We start from the raw sequence: 22,108 nt of genomic DNA, 5'->3' as shown, positions 1-22,108 counted from the left end.
TTTCAGAGGTGTGATATTTATATTTTTTGTCGTATCTTTGACTCTATCTTTGACTTTCTACTCAGATCTACGAAATCATGACAGTGACTATAGCGTTTCCAACGATAGGTGGTTTGACAGTGGTAGACTATAGTAGCGGCAACACGTTTTTTTACGGCGGGTGTGGTGGTGGTTGGATTCCAAATGGTTTCTATGTGACTCTTGTGGTACATATTATGTTCGTAAGTTAGTTGTTTAATGGTGTCTACTGGTGTATGTGTATAATGAAATTTGTGGTAGAATTTATGTTCATGTTTGGGAATGGTTTGTTTTAGTATTGTAGCATCTTAAGGTTTAAACAGGTTGCCTGCAAAGTGTTTGATAAAAGTTCCAAACCAATAACTTTCTTAGTTTTTCTATTTCAGATTTGTGGTTGTTGATGTTTTATTGTTATGGTGTCTCGAATATTGCTGGAAAACACATCGATTGGTTTTTCACCTTCGACAAGGTTCTTCATTTCTAAACCAAAACCATTTCGTTTGTGTCAAAACTAGCTTATTCTTTTAAATTTCATTTTTATGAGTATTTTTTTAGGTTCTGTTGCCGGAGGAGATGTCAGGCCGTGTTAGAAACCACCCAGAATTGCATCAGATGATGGAAGTGGTTATGGATTTAGGACGGAAACCACTCGCCATATTTTCTTTGCCAAATGAAGTTTTGTTTTTGTTTTCTGGTTTTTTGCAGGTGTTGAAGATGTTGGTATATCGATGTCGTCAAGCCTGTGCCGACTATAACGGTGTTATACAGTAGTGGAAGGTGAGTATCTATATGATATACCTTTTGTCATACTTTTGAAAAGACGTGTTTCACTCTCTTATTTATGGCCTGCATAATTTCTACTGGTATCTCAAATGCTTAATATGCATGATTCTTATAATTTGCTACAATAATGACTTATTATTACCTCACATTTCTAGATTGTAACATGCAAGCTAACCAATTTCAGCAATGCTTGTATATATGTGAGGTATGACCCTTGAAATGTGTTGCCTATTTGGAAGTGTTTAGAACTAAGAAGTTATTGTATTTATGCAGCTACTCATAGAAACAAGATTTTGTAACAAATTTACACTGGTTGCAGAAGAAACTTTTTGATATTTGATTTGTGTGCATGCTATTTTTGGTTTCATATGTGTTTCTATTTCAATACAAAGAATCCGACCTGGGAGTCTGTTACGTATGGGATCCTTCTCTGCATTGATTGTTTCATATGTGAAGATGATGCTTGCCTTGCCAAGAAATTTATTATTTTTCAATCTGAATCAGAAATGATGCTACCAAGCTTAAGCATTTGTAAATACAATCCATATTATCTCTTATCTGTTGGAGTGATCTTAGAATTTTTTTTATAAACTGTTCCATTTTATTTGTGTCCATATATTGTAAAATAAGGCTTATAATATTGATCTCTATATCTTATAGAGCAAGACTCACAATACTGATTTTTTTAACCTTATATTTAGAAAGTAATAAAATACACTAAATTAATTTGATCTTTATATATTATAGAACAAGACTCATGATGTTTTTTAACCTGTTACTTAGAAAGTAATAAACAACACTAAATTAACTTAATTGTTTTCTTAAAAATTTATTACCATACTTATTTAATATACATAAATTATTAAATTATTATATTTAATGTAGTTCCCACAACTATTAATAGTCACTATTCTCACTAGGGGTGATCAAAACCAAACCAACCCAATAGAAAACCGCAAACCAAACCAAACCAAACCGAAACCGCAAAAAACCGCATTTGGTTCGGATTAGTTTGGGTCATCTTTTAACAAAACCGCATGGTTCGGTTTGGTTTGCGGTTTGTATTTTATAAACCGAACCAAACCGAATCAAACCGCATTATGTTACAACCTAAATTTTACTTAACTCACATCCAACCCAAACTTAAATCTATAATACCTTAACCTTATGATTACGAACAATTTTCTCATCCTTACACATGATTTTAGTCCCGATCTTCTCAAATCTCTAATAGCATTATCACTTCTTCTTTGCCACATACATCTTCCCTCTTTTTCTATAATCTTTACTCTCTTATATTCTTTCTTTTTCACCTTCTCATTTTTATGCAAATGTTCCCTATTTCAGTTTCGTTTTTATCGCACATCTTCTTCTCTAATCTCTCAACTCTTTTGTTTTTTCTTTTTCACATTCACTAATCTCTCGTATCTTCTATTTTTTTGTTTCATTCTAATAATTTTTATATTATTTTATACTATTATTTTATGTTTATTATTCCACTTTTGTCTAATTTAATTTTTACATATTAAATAGAAAGTTATTGTCAAAATATGACGGGTTTTGTTGTTATTTGATAGTGTATGAATGTCTAAATACAAAGTTATGTTATCATCTATATGTATATGAATGGTTCAATTAAATATTTCTAAAAAACCGAACCAACCGCACCGAACCAAACCGCATTAGGTTGGTTTGGTTTGGTTCGGATTTTTTTTAAAAGCCAACCGAACCAAACCAAACCGCACGATTTTTTCTCTTGCGGTTCGGATGATTTTTTTCGTCAAAACCGCCCAAACCGCACCGCGATCACCCCTAATTCTCACTGTTTAAAGAAATTATCTCGGTAAATATATTTTTTTTAATATTTGATTGTTTTAGATATAAAGTGTTTCTTTTATCTTAAACTTTTAAAAGGTTAGTATTTTGTAAGAAATTAAAAAATTAATATATAATTCTTAATATTACATACTATATGTCTAAATACGCTTAAAACTATTAATTACCATTTATTGTAAAATTGAAGAAAATATATGTTATTAAAATTTTATTAATACTATTACATTTTTAAACAATAATAAATGTTTAATGTTTGAATTAATTCAGTTTAAAAAATGGAAATCATGATGATGGATAAAAATAGATCGATATAAAAAAAAATCAAATTCCAAAGCTTTTAATTACATTGCAATATATACTTTAACATTTTTAAGATGGAATATATATATATATATATATATATATATATATATATATATATATATATATATATATATATATATATATATATATATATATATATATATATATATATATATATATATATATATATATATATATATATATATTATAAACTAAATGGAACTATATAGAGATCAAAAGATAGGAAGAGAAGAGAACAAGCAACATTGTATTATATTCTTCTCAAAGGTGAACTTTACATTGTAACATGAGTCTTATTTATAGGACCCAAGGAAGGTAGAAAATTAAGTACATTAAAGTGGAATAGGAAGATGAAGAATAAGAAGAGGGATGGACATCCACTAGTATAAATGTTTATAACACTCCCCCTTGGATGTCCATTGAGGATATGCCTCGTTAAAACCTTACTAGAAAAAACCCAGTGGGAAAAAAAATCTAGTGAAGGGAAAAGAGTACAATATCCTTTCATTTCTCCCCCTCAGTTGAACAGTCATTTCTTCGATGAAGACCAATCTTGTGTACCAGTTGATTAAAAATTCTGCTTGGGAGTGACTTTGTGAAAAGGTCTGCAAGGTTATCACATGAACAAATTTGTTGGATGCTTATATCACCATTCTTTTGGAGATCATGAGTAAAGAAGAACTTTGGGGAAATGTGTTTTGTCCGGTCTCCCTTAATGTAACCATCTTTCAATTGAGCGATGCATGCGGTATTATCTTCATATATGATCGTTGTATCTAATTTTTCAAAAGATAAACCACAAGTATTTTGGATGTGCTGAATTAAGGATCTCAGCCAAACGCATTCTCGACTTGCCTCATGTAATGCTAAAAGTTCTGCATGATTAGATGATGTTGCTGCTATGGTTTGTTTCACCGATCTCCAGGAAATAGCTGTACCTCCACATGTAAACAAATAACCAGTTTGTGATCTACCATTATGAGGATCTGACAAGTAACCTGCATCTGCATAACCTGTTAATTCGAATTGGGATACTTTTGTATAAAACAAACCCATGTCTATTGTACCTCTAAGGTAACGAAGTATATGTTTGACTCCGTTCCAATGTCTTCATGTAGGTGAAGAACTGTATCTTGCTAATAGATTTACAGCAAATGATATATCAGGACGTGTATAATTCGCAAGGTACATTAGTGCTCCAATTGCACTGAGATATGGTACTTCAGGACCAAGCAATTCTTCATCCTTTTCTCGAGGTCTGAAAGGATCTTTCTCCACATCTAATGATCTAACAACCATTGGAGTAGACAACGGATGACTTTTGTCCATATAGAAGCGTTTTAACACTTTTTCTATATAGCCTTCTTGATGTACAAATATTCCTTTGTCCAAATGTTCAATTTGCAAACCTAGACATAATTTTGTCTTTCCTAGGTCCTTCATCTCAAACTCTTTCTTTAAACAACTCATAGCTTTTGGGAGCTCTTCAGGAGTTCCAATAATATTTATGTCATCCACATAGACAGCTATTATTGCGAATTCCTTTCCTGATCTTTTTATGAAAATACAAGGACAAATGGAGTTATTTGTATATCCTTCTCTAAGCAAATATTCACTGAGGCGATTATACCACATTCGTCCAGACTGTTTCAGCCCATAAAGAGACTTTTTCAATCTTATGGAGTATCGTTCTCGAGATTCAGAGTTGTGTGCATCTGGTACATTGAACCCTTCAGGGAGTTTCATGTAAATTTCACTATCAAGTGAACCATACAGATAAGCTGTTACAACATCCATCATGTGCAAATTAAGCCCTTCATGTGCTACTAGGCTTATTAGATATCGAAAAGTGCTTGCATCCATTACAGGTGAATATGTTTCATCAAAATCAATTCCAGGTCTTTGGGAAAATCCTTGAGCGACAAGTCGAGCTTTGTATCTCACAATTTCACCTTTTTCATTTCGTTTTCGTACGAAAACCCATCTGTATCCAACTGGCTTCACACCTTCAGGTGTTCGGACTACAGGTCCAAAAACTTGTCTTTTGTAGAGTGAGTTTAATTCTGCTTCAATTGCATCCTTCCATTTTGGCCAGTCCTCACTTTGTCTACAAATTTTGATAGACGTTGGTTCCTCATCCTCTTTGCCATTTATCTCATTTAGCGCTATATTGTATGCAAAAACATCATCAATGTCGACTTCGTTTCGGTTCCATTGTATTCCATTTTGGACATAATTTATCGAGATCTCTTTATTTTCATGAGTTTCAGGTACCTGATCAATCTCTTCTAGAGATGAAATGTCTATTATGTCTGACGATTCTTTTAGATTTCCTATATCCTCACTTGGGCCATCTTTATTCTTAGCTCCCTTTCTTGTTCGAGGATTTTTATCTTTGGAACCGATTGGTCTACCACGCTTCAGGCGTGGTTGAGACTCATTAGATTGTCCAACAGGGATATCAATTTTTATTGGAGCATTTGCAGCTGGTATATATGATTTAGTCACACCTTTTGGATCAGTGAACGCATTTGGCAATTGATTTGCTAAGTTTTGCAGGTGAATTATCTTTTGAACTTCTAGTTCACATTGTTTTGTTCGAGGATCAAGATGAGATAATGATAATTCATTCCAACTGATATCTTTTTCCAGCTTCTTATTCTCTCCCCCTAATGCTGGAAAATTTGATTCATCAAAATGACAATCAGCAAAACGAGCAGTGAATAAATCTCCTGTTGTTGGTTCAAGGTACTTTATAATAGACGGAGATTCATATCCAACATATATTCCCATCCTCCTTTGAGGACCCATCTTATTGCGATGTGGTAGAGAAATTGGAACATACACTGCACATCCAAAAATTCTTAGATGGGAAATATTAGGTTCTTTACCAAAAACTAATTGTAAAGGGGAAAAGGTGTGGTAACTCGTTGGCCTGATGCGAATTAATGTTGCAGCATGCAAAATTGCATGTCCCCAAGCAGAAACTGGGAGCTTGCATCTCATAATCAGTGGTCTTGCAATTAATTTTATTCGTTTAATAAATGATTCTGCAAGTCCATTTTGTGTATGAACATGTGCTACTGGGTGTTCAATGTCAATCCCAATAGACATACAATACTCATTAAATGCTTGAGATGAAAATTCTGCAGCATTATCAAGACGAATTTTCTTGACAGGATAATCGGGAAAATGAGCTCTTATTCGAATCAGTTGAGCTAGCAATCTCGGAAACGCCTGGTTACGAGTTGACAACAAACAAACATGTGACCATCTAGTTGATGCATCAATTAAAACCATAAAATATCTAAATGGTCCACATGATGGGTGTATTGGCCCACAAATATCACCATGTATACGCTCTAAAAAGCTGATAGATTCATTTCCAATTTTTGTTGGTGATGGCCGAATTATCAACTTCCCCTGTGAGCAAGAGCTGCATGAGAACTTATTCGATGGAATAATTTCCCTACTCATTAATTGATGACCGCATGAATTTTCAATTATTTTTCGCATCATTATATAACCGGGATGGCCCAACCGGTCATGCCAAATTAGAAATTTATCATTATTTGTAAACTTCTGGTTTACAGTTGCATGTGCTTCAGTTGTACTAATATAAGTGTAGTACAGGCCAGAGGATAAAACCGATAACTTTTCCATTACACATTTTGTGTCTGAATTGTGTTTTGTAATATACAGATGTTCAATCCCTCCATCATCTCCTGTTTCAATATGGTATCCATTTAGGCGGATATCTTTGAAACTTAATAAATTTCTATGGGACCTGGGGGAATATAATGCATTATCAATGTGCAATATTGTTCCACCACGTAACAACATATGGGCTCTTCCGGAGCCTTCAATTATTTTTGAGGTGCCAGAAATAGTACTGACATCAGTTTTTCGATTCACTAAATTAGAGAAATATCTTTTATGCTTGAGAATTGTGTGAGTTGTTGCACTGTCAGCAAGGCACATATCTTCATTACTGGAGCTAGCGTCCATATTCATTCTAAGAACAATAATAATTTTTTTTTTAACAATAAGTTATAAGCGCACATTAAAAACACAAATTATTTAAATAGTAAATTATGTAAACAAACAAGTAGAAAACACACTTTATTATTATTAGAAAATAAAATTCAAAACATCCATAAAACATAAAAAGAAAATTTCCACAAATTTTATTTCTTGACGCTTCCATCTCCAATAAGGTGATCAATTTTTCCATCTGGATCAGCAAAGAAGTCACCAATATCTAAATGGGTAACATCCATATTACCATAATCTGGATCATCATCTTCATTAGCAAAGTGAGTCTCGATCTTTTCCTTTTTATTTTTCAGTGATTTTTGATAAAGATCAACAAGGTGTTTTGGAGTACGACAAGTGCGACTCCAATGACCTTTTCCTCCACAACGATAGCAAATATTTTCATTTGTTTTGCTACTCTGACCCTCTTTTTCATTCTTTTCAACATTTTTCCACTTCGGGTGGAAATATGTGTTTTTATGATTCCCATTGCGACCACGATCAAAACCAAGACCATGAGCATAATTACGACCACGACCACGACCACGTGCATATGCACGACCGCGACCACGATTTTTCCTATAGTGGTCGTGCCTTGCCACATTCACTTCTGGGAATGGAGTTGTACCAGTGGGACGGGCCTCGTGATTTTTCATCAATAGTTCATTATTTTGCTCAGCCACAAGAAGACAAGATATTAGGTCAGAATATTTAATAAACCCCTTTTCTCGATACTGCTGCTGCAGGAGCACATTGGATGCATGAAAAGTGGAAAATGTTTTTTCTAGCATATCTTCATCAGTTACTTTTTCTCCACATAGTAATAACTTAGAAGTTATTCTAAACATTGCAGAATTATAATCACTTACACTTTTAAAATCCTGCAAACGTAAATGCATCCATTCATATCGAGCTTTTGGTAGGATAACCGTTTTTTGATGATCATATCTATCTTTCAAATTTTTCCACAAGACATGTGGGTCAGTTACGGTAAGATACTCATTTTTAAGATCCTCGTGAAGGTGACGACGGAGGAATATCATGGCTTTTGCCTTTTGTTGATCAGATGATTTATTTCCTTCTTTAATAGTATCACCGTGACCTTCTGCGCTTAAATGAATTTGGGCGTCTAGGGCCCATGTCAAATAGTTCTTTCCCGAAATATCAAGAGCCCCAAAATCCAATTTTGTAAGATTTGACATACTTAGTAGTTCTATCATAAAAATAAAAGAAATAAAAAATATTATATTGAGATAATTATCATAAAGGAAATATTAAATATTAATATTTAAAATAATACTTTTGTAAATTCTAATATTTAGAAATAACACAATAGTAAACTAGATTGTCACATTAGTCTTAAAATTATTTGTTTTTTTTTTTATAAAAAAAATATATCAATTTAGTGACATAATACATCTTACATATACAAAATAAATAAATAGATAAATAAATAAAAATAAAGCATTATGAGTTCTTCATGAACTATACAATGTTATTTCGCTATCCTTCAGGGATGCTCTGCTTTTGTTACAAACAATGATCTAAAAATTATAACCATCCTTCTGGGATGCGTTAAAATTAAAACCATATATCCTTCTGGGATGCAAAAAGTTATTTCTTCTTTCTCTAATTCAATTCCATCGAATAAACAAAAATAATTCTTTCATGCTTTAAGCCAAATCCACCTTTTAATCCTTTGACACAATTAAATTTATTTGTGCACTATCCATCAAAATTGGAATCATTGTAAAACCACATGTGTTATCCACAACCTCAACAACATCAACCCATCTTACAAAAAGTTGAGTTGCTACCTAAGATTTTTTTTTTTATAATATTCTTAAACATACATCAATTCTATGACAAATAAAATTACAATAAAATTACATAATCTTAACCATAAAATTACAATAAAATTATCGAACAATAAAATTACAAAATGTTAAATGTCCTAATATGATTATAAAATTACTGAATATCATAAAAAAATAATCTCCTCCAAATCATACCTGAGAGCGTCGTGCTGATAACGTATTATAAACTAAATGGAACTATATAGAGATCAAAAGATAGGAAGAGAAGAGAACAAGCAACATTGTATTATATTCTTCTCAAAGGTGAACTTTACATTGTAACATGAGTCTTATTTATAGGACCCAAGGAAGGTAGAAAATTAAGTACATTAAAGTGGAATAGGAAGATGAAGAATAAGAAGAGGGATGGACATCCACTAGTATAAATGTTTATAACAATATATATATAATTGCAACTTTCGTCCCTTATTATTAATTTTTTTAGTTTTGGTCCCCAATTTTAAAATACTAAATTTTTTATGTTTTACTAAACCTTTTGTACATGAAACATGAAGTTATTGATCAAAATATTGATTATTAACGGGGCACAAAATTACTGATCAAAATATTGATTATTAATGGGACAAGAAGTTACTAATCAAAATACTTTTTAAGGTACACGAGTACATGAAGTTATTGATAAAACTAATATTTGTACATGGGAACATGAAGTTGTTGATCAAAATATTAATTATTAACGGGACATGAAGTTACTGATCAAAATATTTTTTAATAACTATACATTCAATTATTATTTTTCCCGGGTAACCAAATATTTTTCTATTAAAAAATATACATCTGAAACAAATGCGCGTCCCGTACCAGAACCCGTGCGAACGCATAGGATTACATAATATGCGCCACATAGGATTACATAATATTCACATAAAATATTCTGTATTTGTTAAGTACAAACTGGATCTTTCTTCCAGTTCTGCAGGCGCGATGTCATGACATTCCATCATAATTTTTTTAGCTTTTATTTTTTATTATATTTTTTTATCTTTTATTATTCACATATTTTATATTAAAATTTTTTATTGATCTAAATGTTTTTACGGATACCAGACATTTTTCTATACATTTAATTTTTTTTTTACGGGTACCCGACATTTTTCTATACATTCAATTATTATTTTTTCACGGGTACCTGACACTTTTTTATACATTCAATTATTATTTTTTCACGGGTACCAGACATATTTCTATACATTCAATTATTATTTTTTAACGGGTACCAGACATTTTTCTATACATTCAATTATTATTTTTTCACGGGTACCTGACATTTTTCTATACATTCAATTATTATTTTTTCACGGGTACCAGACATATTTCTATACATTCAATTATTATTTTTTAACGGGTACCAGACATTTTTCTATTAAAAAATATACATCTGAAACAAATGCGCGTCCCATACTAAAACCCGTGCGGACGCACGGGTTTGTTACTAGTTTATCAACAAAAACAAAACTTACCTTAACATAACAACAACTTAACTTAACAAAACAACAACTTACCTCAACAATAACTTAAACCCTATGTTGGACGAAGATAAATGTTTAACGTATATTTTGAACAAGGAAAATAAGACAACTCTTTAAACAACTACAACATCATAACTCATAAATATTTTCAAGTACACACCTTTCTTTGAAAAGATACAATGAAATAAAGACAAATATATAAATTGGCCACTTGTTTCATGATATCATTCCTTGATTCATACTAGTTGAAAAATATATGTTGGAGTTTTGTAAAGTTATGATGGAGTTTTGAGAGATTGGGATAATGTGAGAGAAGTTTGGGTTTCATTTTGAGTGCATTCTGTTATGAAATGAATTAAGGTAGCCTATATAGGTAATATATTTCACTAGGTTGTTAAAAAGAACCATGGTGAATTTTCATGATATTTCACCATGGTTGTTAATCTCTACCGTGGTGAAAAGTGTTTAATTTTTATATAAAAATAAAAACTAAGGGAACACACCATTTTTCTAATGAAAAAAATAAAATTGTGGGTGTTAGGATTTGAAGCGTGTCACTCTTCATATATCACAACAATTTTTTATTTTAAATGTGATTATATATGATTTTAAAAAATGAAAGACGTCTAATGAACATATATTACTTCGGTTGGTTATATGGTCTTAGTAATAAATGATTACGAAATGTTTTTTTTGTAGTAGTGGTCTCATCACTATTTGCTTTAATCCAAGAGTTCCTAGACGGCTTCCAAACCACTTTCAAAATTATAGGGGCCTTAGGAGTTTGTAAAGGTACATCAAAAGCCTTTAGGGTTTTGAAGTCATCCATACAATTTTTAGAAACTAGCTTAGAATTATCACCAATAAGTTTAATGTGATATATAATGAAAATGTACTAGACGGAGAAGAGAGTGCATAAGGGTCTAGCGCATAGGTCTCATTTCACCCCTTGCTTGGTTCCTTTCCCTTTTTGGATTTGGAGCTCCAAGAGGCATCTTGCCCTTAAGAGCTAGATTTACCTTACGTCAGGGTGGAGCTGCATCTGATGTATTTCTTCAAGTGGCCCTCTTGGATCAGACACTCTATCTTTTTCTTAAGTTGGTAACACTCTTTTGTGTGGTGACTCTTGAACTTGTGAAACGTTCACCACATCTTGGGTTCAGGCCCCATGGTGTCTAACTTGGGGGCTGGTGAAAAAAGAATGTCTTGTGTATGGGGGACCTCATGTCTCATCTAATCACATCGATTGTTCAAAGGTGTGAAGCTTTATGTAGGCCTCCCGCTTCATTTGAAATCTACTTTGTCTCTCACATGCAAGGTATAGTAATTCTTGCAAGAGTGGTGTGCGCGAGTTATCAAGGATGCCAATTGTCCTCTCCTTAACATCTCTAAGCTTCTTTTTGGCGTTGCTCTCTTCGTCCTTTATATATCATTATGCATGTGTCACTACCTTCGTTAGGGAAGCAAGAGGCCTCTAGGTGAGCGATTCATTAAAATGCACAGCCCCCAGTCTATTTTGGAATGCTCCTACGAACATCTCTTAGTTGGGGTAAACGAACTTGATAGCCACCTCAATAAATCAGACAAGATACTCCTTCAGACTCTGAAAGGCCTTGGAGAATGTTGAACATGTTAGTGGTAGTCATCTTTCCGTGTCTGCTTCTTGCAAACTGATGGACCAATTTCTTCACGAGGTCCTGGTAGCTGAAGACCGAGAGTTGTGACGGACTCATGTACCACCTTAATGTTGTGTACCTGAAGGTTCCATGCAGAACCTTGCATTTTAGGGAATTTGAGGCTCCAATAATTTGCATATATGCGTTGATAGAAGCAACATGCTCTTAGGGGTAGCCACGTCCATGAAATTTAACTAGTGACGCCGACTTGAAACTTTTTGGCACTGGTGCCCCCATATTTCATCATAGAGAGGTTGAAGGTCCGAAACATTAGTCTCCTCATAACATTAGATGTTTTCCTCCATAGTCTGATTCTGGTGACATAAATCATCAATGACGACATGCATTTATGGTATGACGTCCTCATCGTCGATGAAACTACTATTATTCAGAGTTGCTGCCCACTTGTTCACCATATTGGATTAATGGGTTGAAGATGTGGATAATAATCCAACCTTCTGATGCAATGGTGGCCTATTTCAGTTTTACCGGGGGACCCATGGTGGACGCCAATTGTACTTGTTAAAAGTATAATGAGTGACAATCCCTAGGTCTGTAGGGCCATCTGAGGTGGTTTGTGAGTGAAATAAATGTTCCCCCTCATCCTCGTGGCTAGAGTATTTATAGAGGTTTATTGGGCTTGGATCCTTGGACCCATAGGGTGGTTACTCTACCCCTCTTAGAGGCGCGAAACTATTCTTTCCCCTATTCTTCAATAGAACACATTTCTTCTTTGATTGAGCTTATATATTGCTAGTGCCTAAGGACACGTCAAACCCAATGTTTCTTGAGTGGGAAATATGTGGTTTTACCTAAGCCCAGCTGAGGGCAAGTGATGCGACCAACGACACAGTGTACCATCCAATGGGCGAATGATTCAATCAAGGGGCGACTAAAAGGCCCACTCGGGTGATACGTAGTATCAAATGTCCTTTGAGAACTTTGAATTTCCTTCTCTGGACCTTTTAGAGTTATACTGATACAAAACTTAATACTTATGCAACTCTATGTAATGTTTGGTTTGTGATCAGAATTAGGGGTGCTCGCGGTGCGGTTTGGGCGGTTTTGACGAAAAAAATCATCCGAACCGCAAGAGAAAAAATAGTGCGGTTTGGTTTGGTTCGGTTGACTTTTAAAAAAAATCCGAACCAAACCAAACCAAACTAATGCGGTTTGGTTCGGTTCGGTTGGTTCGGTTTTTTACAAATATTTTATTGAGCCATACATACACATATATATGACAACATAATTTTATATTTAGACATTCATACACTAACAAATAACAACAAAACTCGTCATATTTTGACAACAATTTTCCATGTAATATGTAAAAATTAAATTAGACAAAAGTGGAATATTAAACATAAAATAATAACATAAAACAATATAAAATTATTATAATGAAACAAAAAAATAGAAGAGACGAAAGATTAGTGAAGGTGAAAAAGAAAAAGAAAAAGTGTTGAGAGATTAGAGAAGAAGATGTGCGATTAAAATGAAACTGCACTACGGAACATTTACATAAAAATGAGAAGGTGAAAAAGAAAGAATATAGGAGAGTAAAGATTATAGAAGAAGAGGGAAGATGTATGTGGCAAAGAAGGTAAAATAATGTTATTAGAGATTTGAGAAGATCGGGACTGAAATTATATGTGTAAGGATGAGAAAATTGTTCGTATTCATAAGGCTAATGTATAATAGGTTTAATTTTTGGTTGGATGTGAGTTAAGTAAAATTTAGGTTGTAACATAATGCGGTTTGATTCGGTTTGGTTCGGTTTACAAAATACAAACCGCAAACCGAACCGAACCGTGCGGTTTTGTTAAAAAATGACCCAAACTAATCCGAACCAAATGTGGTTTTTTGCGGTTTCGGTTTGGTTTGGTTTGGTTTGTGGTTTTCTATTGGGTTGGTTTGGTTTTGAGCACCCCTAATCAGAATGAGCAGAAATTTGGTTGGAACTTTGCATGACATTGGAAGTTTGGGTGTGAGGCATTAAATTTGAATGTTGATGTAAACTAATCAGTTGAGAATATTGCTCCTGAGTAATACTAGCTTGGGAATTTGTTGAACTTTATCTCCAACATTGGATTTATTCTGCTCATCGCTGTCATTAGAGTTGAAAGAATTTGATGAAACTTGTTTCTTGCCCAAGTGTGGAGGGAATCCATGTTTTCTCTAGCATACTTCTATAGTGTGACCAGTTTTATTTCAGTGAGTGAAAATTCTAAGATCCTTCTTGTATTTTAAATGAACATGATTCTTACCACAATCTTGAAACTTTATTGCATTATAAGCATTGATCAAGGTGTTAGATTCTTCAATTTGAAAGTTATTTTCAGGTTTAGGTAAAAGAGCAATGTTGTTACTTTCTTCTTGAATGACCATCGAGTAGATTTTGTTAATGGAAGGTAAAGGTTCCATAAGAAGAATTCGAGTCTCTATAACAGAAAAATTGTCATCCAAACCTATGAGAAACTGAATGATTTGGTCTTCCATACGAAAATTTCTTGCTGACCGCATAACTTCACATCTACATTGATGACTACAAGCTAACATTGGTATGTGTGAATTCAGTTCATCCCATAATACATGCATTTTAGTGTAATAACCAATAACTAATTTTATACCTTGTTTCATATTGTTGATCTCAGCCCGAAGATTTAAAACTTGAATTCTATCAGCTTTGGCAAAAAAAAATTGAGATCTATCTAAACATCAAGAGCATTTTCTTGAAAAACGATAGTTTGAGCAATTGGCTCAGAAACTAAATTGAGAAGCCATGAATGAACCATATAGTTGTAACGATCTCGTGCTGCTCGGTTCATATCAAGAGTTTTGTAACTTCAATGGATCCATCAATGAAAGATAACTAGTTCTTAGCACCAAGTGCTCTTTGCTTTGATCTTGACCAAGATAGATAGTTATAACCATTCAAAAGAGGTGTAAGCTTAACATAATTGGGACCTACACTGGATAAATGTAATAAACTGATTCAATATCTCCATTACTGACATGAATAAGTGGTTGAAGACGCTGAAGCATGGTGAATGGATAAAAAGAGCCGAACACAATCAAAGAAGGATGAAGAATATTGTAAAAGGTGCAAGAAAGAAGATGAAGAATTGAAGAGAAACTAAAGTGTAGTGAAATTTTTGCATGGAAACGACTCAAAATTCATATTCTTAGTCTTAGGAACAACCAATAAGAAGAGAACAATCTTTAAATTTATTTTTAATTGGATTTATGGGGTGGTTGAAATTATGAAGGAGAGAGAAAACTCTTTATTTGTTTTTAACTACTCCCTCCGTCTCACAATAGGTGTCATCTTTCCAATTTTTATTTGTCTCAAATTATTTGTCCATTTAGAAAATTAATGTAATATTTATTATTTCTTTCCACTAACTTATCCTTATTTATCATATTTTAATTCATTTAAGTATTCCACTACCTATCTATAATATAAGAAAATACATAGTTGTTTAAAACCCCATTTTGCCCTCTTATTCATTTTGGGTTGACAAGTGGCACACTTCACCATCCTTTCTTCTACTTTTCCACCTTCTCACATCCTCTTCCCTATAGTTTCTACTTCCTCTTGCATATGTCTCATCCGTCTCTCACTTTTCTTCTTTCTATCTGCTTCCTTACTTTAGTCATCTTCTTGGCAGAAGTTCTTGAATAGCTCTCTCCTTCTTCCTTCTCCATCTCCTTATTCATTCTTATTATTGAGTTTCAGATAGGTTTCATTTTGATTTTTATTTGGTTTTTGTTGTTTCAGGTTTGGTGGTGTTGACTCACGCGAAAGGGATAAGCTTCGCTGACGGTACGGTTATCTGAACAGGTTTGATTTGGTGTTTTGGTGTTTGTTGTTTTAGGTTTAGTGGTGTTGATTTGGTGTTTGTTGTTTTCAGATTTAGGTGTAACAGATCTGATTCTTTATCTTTGATTCTATCTTTGACTCTCTACTCAGATCTACGAAATTATGGCGGTGGCTATGGCGTTTCCGGCGGTAGGCGGTTTGATAGTGATAAACTATAGTAGCGGCAACACATTTTTTGACGGCGGGTGTGGTGGTTGGATTCGAAATGATTTTTGTGTGACTTTTTGGTCAGATCTGTCATGAGGTTTGAAGGCTTACTTTCCCTCAATTTGTGTCTGCAGCGCTGTTACCGGCATGGAAAACTTGCAATTTTTCTGTGAGAAGTTTTAATCTTATGTATTCAACTTACTAATCTCTAACTTTTGTTATGACAAAATTTGTTTACAAAATAGCATCTTATGTATTCAACTTACTAACCTGTAGTTTTTCCTTCTTGAAATTTTAGATTGATTCCAGTAAGTCGACAGTCAAGTTAAAAATTCACTATGAAGATTTGGTTCATGATGTATTCGAAATTGATTCAGGTCAGATTGAGGTTCCGAGCTACATCAAGAGATAGTTGGTCAGTAGTGGTTCATTTTTTGAACGAGATTGTTCTAATGAAATTTCGTTTAGTTTGAAGCATAAACATGGCGGTTGAACGAGACTAATAAAAGAACAGCATGGACTGGAGAATAACATAGGTATCTGAAATGTTTTACTTCAATTTAGGTTTTGATTGTGTACTATTGTCTACGTTTTGCAACTCACGCGCGTTACGTGTTCGACAAAATGATTCAACTGGTTTCTTTCCTATTTTCGCTTATGTTGTGGTATGCATTGTTATGTCAAATGGACTATTTGTACAAGACTGGTTTTTTATATGTCAAATGGACTTAACACAAACTTTGCAGGTTTTGGAAATCGACGCATGCAGGTTCTGGAAATCTGGAAATCGACTGGATCCTATCACAACTCATTGAACTGATGTAGCTTCATTGAACAGGTATGTGCAGTAACTGTTCATTTATTTCGTCGCAGATGGAGTGAAGCCGGTCTATCAGATGAGCTGACTTGAGTTTTGACATCCATTATTATTTTAACATCCATTATTATTGAATGAATTATATAAAACCCGAGAAGGTATTCAGTAAGTGCTAACTTGAGTTTAAATTTTGCAGCCTGCTACTCTGGAATTTGCGAGTTCGCTACGAGCTTATGGAAGTTGTATCTTGATGACAGTCTTCACTAGAGTTTGATGTATCTTGATGACAGTCTTCAATGGCTAATTGTGATTAGTTTCTAAACATTCAATTTGTATTTCAGACCCGTGGAATACTAAAGTTGTTGCATGCTTTCTAAAGTTGTGACAGTGAAGAAAGTCCATTGATACGTGTAACAAAGTATGCTTGATGGCCTTAGAATTCTTAAAGAAAGGCTAAATGTAAGTTGACAGTTGTGCTCTTTCCATATGCAGGTTTGTCTTCTGTGTCCTTATTATTTTGTGTTTATTGAATAAATTAGGGTACTTATATTTGAAAACCACTTTATTGCATATAAATTGTCACTGAATTGTTGATGTTTGATATTAGTATGTTTCATACACTGTAACTAATTCATATTTGATGTTTGTGTGATCTTATGTTTGGTAATTCATGAATGTTTATTTGGTTAAACTTTGAGTTTGTTAAAGTTTGTCGAACATTTGCAAGGATTCAAGACTGACTCTAAATGATATTGAACCCCGCTAATATTATAACTGATTCTTTCCATTTTAGTTTGGCTGAACCGGATTTTGGTTTCTGTTTGGTTTTGTTTTCTGCAGGAACATTTTATGGTGGTTATGCGGATTGGTTTGCAGAATTTTGTGGGAAGTGGCGGTTCGAGTCGGTGATGCAGTCTGTTATAACAAGCTGAAGGTGTGAGAAGAATAAAGAAAATCATACATTTTAATTTATTCACCAATATTATAATTGCATCTTGACTTTATACTCTTTCATAGAAAACCATGAAAGAGTTTATAGATTGAGAAATAAAGGGTCAATGAGTTTTTTTTATCCTTGAAGTTGAGGACTTGCAAATACGATGGAATCTTGTGGTGAACAAGTTGGAGTTGAAGTTGGAGTTGAAGTTAATGGAATCTGGTGTTAGTTTCTTTTATCCTTTGCACGTAGTTTTAGAATAATATGTATGTTGATAGTTTTTTGGACTTGCTTAAGATGACATGACTATTGTAGTGAAAATTGGGCTATATCTGAATTTTGGCATTGATCCTGACTTGCATTGGCATGTTGTACTTGGTTTTTTCATTAACCATGTATTGTATGAATGTGCTTTCATGTTTTCATTTTTTCTGGTTGTACAATGTGTCCTATGAGCTGACATAAAATGGCGTGAATGGTTATGCAGGTTGAGGTAATGGCATGAAGGAAACAAGTTTGGGACTTCATTGATTTTGTGGGAAGATGGACATCCAAAAAAGCTGTTGTTTCGCAAGTTCCTTTGACGACAAACAAATGAATAGTTTATAGCCATAGTGGCTGCAGCAAGCATGGCATTTACTTCGTGGCGTAATACTCCGATCACGAAACACCAACGTCTTATTTTGAAAGTTCCAGGAGCTTATACATTGAGACAAGATTAGCAGTTAGCACTTTAAAGTTTTCTATGCATTTGACACCATATGACGGATTTTATTAACTTTTCAAAATGCTATAAATAATTTGAAATTGCTTCAGGATAAACTTGCCATCATGATTAGCTACTATTTCACACTATTCACTTATTCAAGCATTCGTATGTTTACTACTTTGGTTGTTATTCTTTGTTTATTCGTTAACAAAATAATATGAAAAATTATAGTTTCCTGTCACGAGTTTGCAAATATAGGCTGTTTATGTACTTACATCTAAATAGTAAGTACAAAAATATAGTTTCCTGTGATGAGTTTGCAGATATAGTTTTTCCCTTTGGCAATGGTAGATATATGTAAAAATCTTCTTTTCATTAATCCTGCCATGAGCTTATTTGCCATGCACTTCCAAATCTTATGAAATATGATGTTCAGTTTGTAAGTGATTTTGTAAATTAGTTTTATATATAAATACATTTGTTGTGCCAAATAATTAAGTCTTTGGTTTGGAATCTATGATCCCTCTTAGTGTATAATATCATTTGAGAGTATATTTGGTCAATATTATAAGTGTATGTATATTGTGAGGATTTATAATATTTGTAGCCTTATTTTATTTTTTATTTTTTTTTAAATTTTTAATGGTCCTGTTGATATTTTACCTCTAAATTATTCATACGTATTTTTAAATGGAAAAAAATATAAATAGGAAAAAATATATTGTTAATATAAATATTTTTATAAACTGGAAAAAGAGTATTGTTGATATAAATATTTTGTAAACGGAAAAAACTTATTGTTTATAAACAAATTGTATAAAAAAATTGATTATTTTGTAAAAAAAAATTATGTTTCTAACGTGAAATTAATAATACTTTTTAAGTTAGTTTTAGTGTACAAAATATGATGCAAAAATAAAATTATGTTTTACTAAATCTTTTGTACACGGGTATATAAAATTATTGATCAAAATATTGATTATTAACGGGACATGAAGTTACTGATCAAAATATTGATTATTAACGGGATATGAAGTAACTGAATTAAAATATTTTTTAAGGTACACGGGGACATGAAGTTATTGATCAAACTAATATTTGTACACGGTAATATGAAATTATTAATCAAAATATTGATTATTAACGGGACATATAATTACTGGTCTAAATATTTTTTTATTAATCATTTTAAATGCATATTTATAAATGAATGATATTCAAAGTATTTTTCGATTTTGAAATGACAGAAATGAATAAAGAAATTGTATTTTGTATTAAAATGAATAAAGAAATTGTATTTTGTAGATAAATGAATAAGGAAATTGTATTTGTATTAAAAAAAATTATTGACCTAAGTGTTTTTACGGGTACCAGACATTTTTTATACATTCAATTATTATTATTTCACAGGTACCGGACATTTTTCTATGCATTCAATTATTATTTTTTCACGGGTATCAGATATTTTTTTAATCATTTAATTATTATTTTTTCACTGGTACCAGACATTTTTCTATACATTCAATCATTATTTTTTCATGGGTACCAGACATTTTTCTATACATTCCATTATTATTTTTTCACGGGTACCAGACATTTTTCTTATAAATTCAATTATTTTTTTTACGGATACCAGAATTTTTCTAAACATTTAATTATTATTTTTGTACGGGTACCAGACATTTTTTTATACATTCAATCATTATTTTTTTACGGATACCAGACATTTTTCTATACATTCAATTATTTTTTGTTCACAGGTACTCGACATTTTTCTATTAAAAAATAAACATCTAAAACAAATGCGCGTCCCGTACCAGAACCCGTGCGAACGCACGGGTTTGTTACTAGTTATTAATAAGGTTATTTTAGTAAATGAGACTCATTTTATCATTGAAATCAACATAATTTATCATTTTTTAAAAAGTGTGAAAATATCAAAGAGGATACCTATTGTAAGACGGAGAAAATAATTAAAATTTTATGATTAATTGTGTGTAAAACAATTTCTTATATCTGTGTCCACATAAATTTTTTCCCAATGGTGTAATGTGATGATACCATATGATGATCAAAGACTTCAAAAATGGTGAGCACAAAATAATGAAGAAAGTAGTTTCTCGCACTATTGATCAATAGCTACATGGTTATATTATTTATACATGAAAGTGATGCTTACAATATCTTAGTGTGTATCACATGTATAATATAGTAAATTCTAGTGTAAGTTAACTAGCTTTTCAACTAAGTAACTAAACTAACTTTCTATTATTACTCTTATCATTACTCTTATTGGTTGAGAATTGAGAATGTCTTCAATTGTTGTTAAACATGTTTTGTTATACGATATTTGTTTTAAATTAGTTAGTATGTTTCAGTTTCAAGTTATCTATGTCATCAAATATAAGTTCCAGTTTCAATATTTATGTTACTCATTTTAATCTGAAATTGAAAATCAGGCTAATTTGTACAGAAAATCAAAATCAGTTGTTACTTTTTTGTAACCTCTTTGTGGTATAATAATTTGTTTACTTGTTGATTCTTGAAGAAAAAAATAATTATGGTATGATATAATTTCTTGATTCAAGAATCTCTCATCTTTATAATTATGCTATAATAATTATTTTGAGACTTTAATATAATTTCAGAATCTCTCATCTTTATTTTGATTCTTTATGGTATAATGATTATTGAAACTTTAAAGGTGAATATTTTTTATTTTGAATATTATTGGAAATTTTTAAATTTTTATTGAAGATGAATGAAGATGGTGATGAAGATAATGAATAAGGGAGAAAAAAATGAAGATATTTAAAAAATATTAGATGTTGATAATGTACTTTTAGAATTACCATCAAGATAGTGTGAAATTTGTTTAAAAAATTAAATGGTTAATATAAAAAAATTACTAAAATCTATAGTGGATATTCAATAATATTATCTAATATAATATATTTAAAGTTAAAAAGTTAATATAAAAGACTATTTGGATTAACAGAATAGTCTTTTAGAGATAAAAAAAAACAATTAAAAACTAAAATAAAATTTTTAATTGAGTTAAGGGACTACAATATTAATTAAACATAACTTTTTAATTTAAAATAAACAAAACTTTAATTGAAAAACATGTCACTTACTTGTTTTTCAAGATTTATAGGCTGACCCTAAATTTTGGGCGGTTAGCGCCGACTCTATGTATTTGACTTTATATTATTTTTAGAATAGTATTGTTATTTAGCAAGAAATAATTTAAAGGAGAAAGAGAAGAATGTATATATATTATTGTTTTAGAGAATAATTTTTATTTATTATAAATTTAATTTAATTTTTATTAAATATTATGAGATAGTGGCAATAACGAATGATTGAGATTTTTTCTTGACTTTCTTATTTTTAAATTTTTCTACAAATAAGTATTTTCCCCTTTTAGAATAATACTAGATTACACAAATCGTGTGAATTATAGTTTTCTTGGTAATTAGAGTATTCTTGTTTTCCGAAAAAAAAATCAAATTTTTGTTGATTGATTTAGCCTAAAATTTAAATTAAAATAGATATTATTCCTTCAAAAAAATTATATTTCATATGTTTTTTTAA

General features: G+C 31.9%; 1 protein-coding gene and 1 long non-coding RNA gene across 15 annotated transcripts; one reads left to right on the top strand and one right to left on the bottom strand.

Annotated features, from left to right (window-relative positions):
* Positions 1 to 7,148: 7,148 nt before the first annotated feature.
* LOC131658323 (uncharacterized) lies at positions 7,149 to 8,198 on the bottom strand. The gene has a single exon (XM_058927630.1). It carries the CDS (start codon positions 8,196 to 8,198, stop codon positions 7,149 to 7,151), a length of 1,050 nt encoding a protein of 349 aa, XP_058783613.1.
* Positions 8,199 to 15,547: 7,349 nt separating this feature from the next.
* LOC131656096 (uncharacterized) lies at positions 15,548 to 18,624 on the top strand. 14 transcript variants are annotated; one of them, XR_009299984.1, is made up of 10 exons: positions 15,548 to 15,862; positions 15,992 to 16,217; positions 16,347 to 16,425; positions 16,517 to 16,584; positions 16,795 to 16,886; positions 17,062 to 17,140; positions 17,207 to 17,357; positions 17,706 to 17,799; positions 17,947 to 18,026; positions 18,290 to 18,624. It is a non-coding gene; the product is annotated as an uncharacterized LOC131656096 (long non-coding RNA). The 14 variants fall into 14 exon arrangements; XR_009299986.1 differs by having other exon boundaries at positions 15,551 to 15,844; positions 15,992 to 16,086; positions 16,183 to 16,237; positions 17,062 to 17,357; XR_009299985.1 differs by having other exon boundaries at positions 15,551 to 15,844; positions 15,992 to 16,094; positions 16,183 to 16,237; positions 17,062 to 17,357.
* The last annotated feature ends 3,484 nt before the right edge of the window (positions 18,625 to 22,108 follow it).

This window comes from Vicia villosa, linkage group LG3, assembly GCF_029867415.1.
Source record: "Vicia villosa cultivar HV-30 ecotype Madison, WI linkage group LG3, Vvil1.0, whole genome shotgun sequence".
NCBI lineage: Eukaryota > Viridiplantae > Streptophyta > Magnoliopsida > Fabales > Fabaceae > Vicia > Vicia villosa.
Note: the sequence above shows the minus strand (reverse complement) of the source record. Positions and strands in the feature narration are given on the sequence as shown.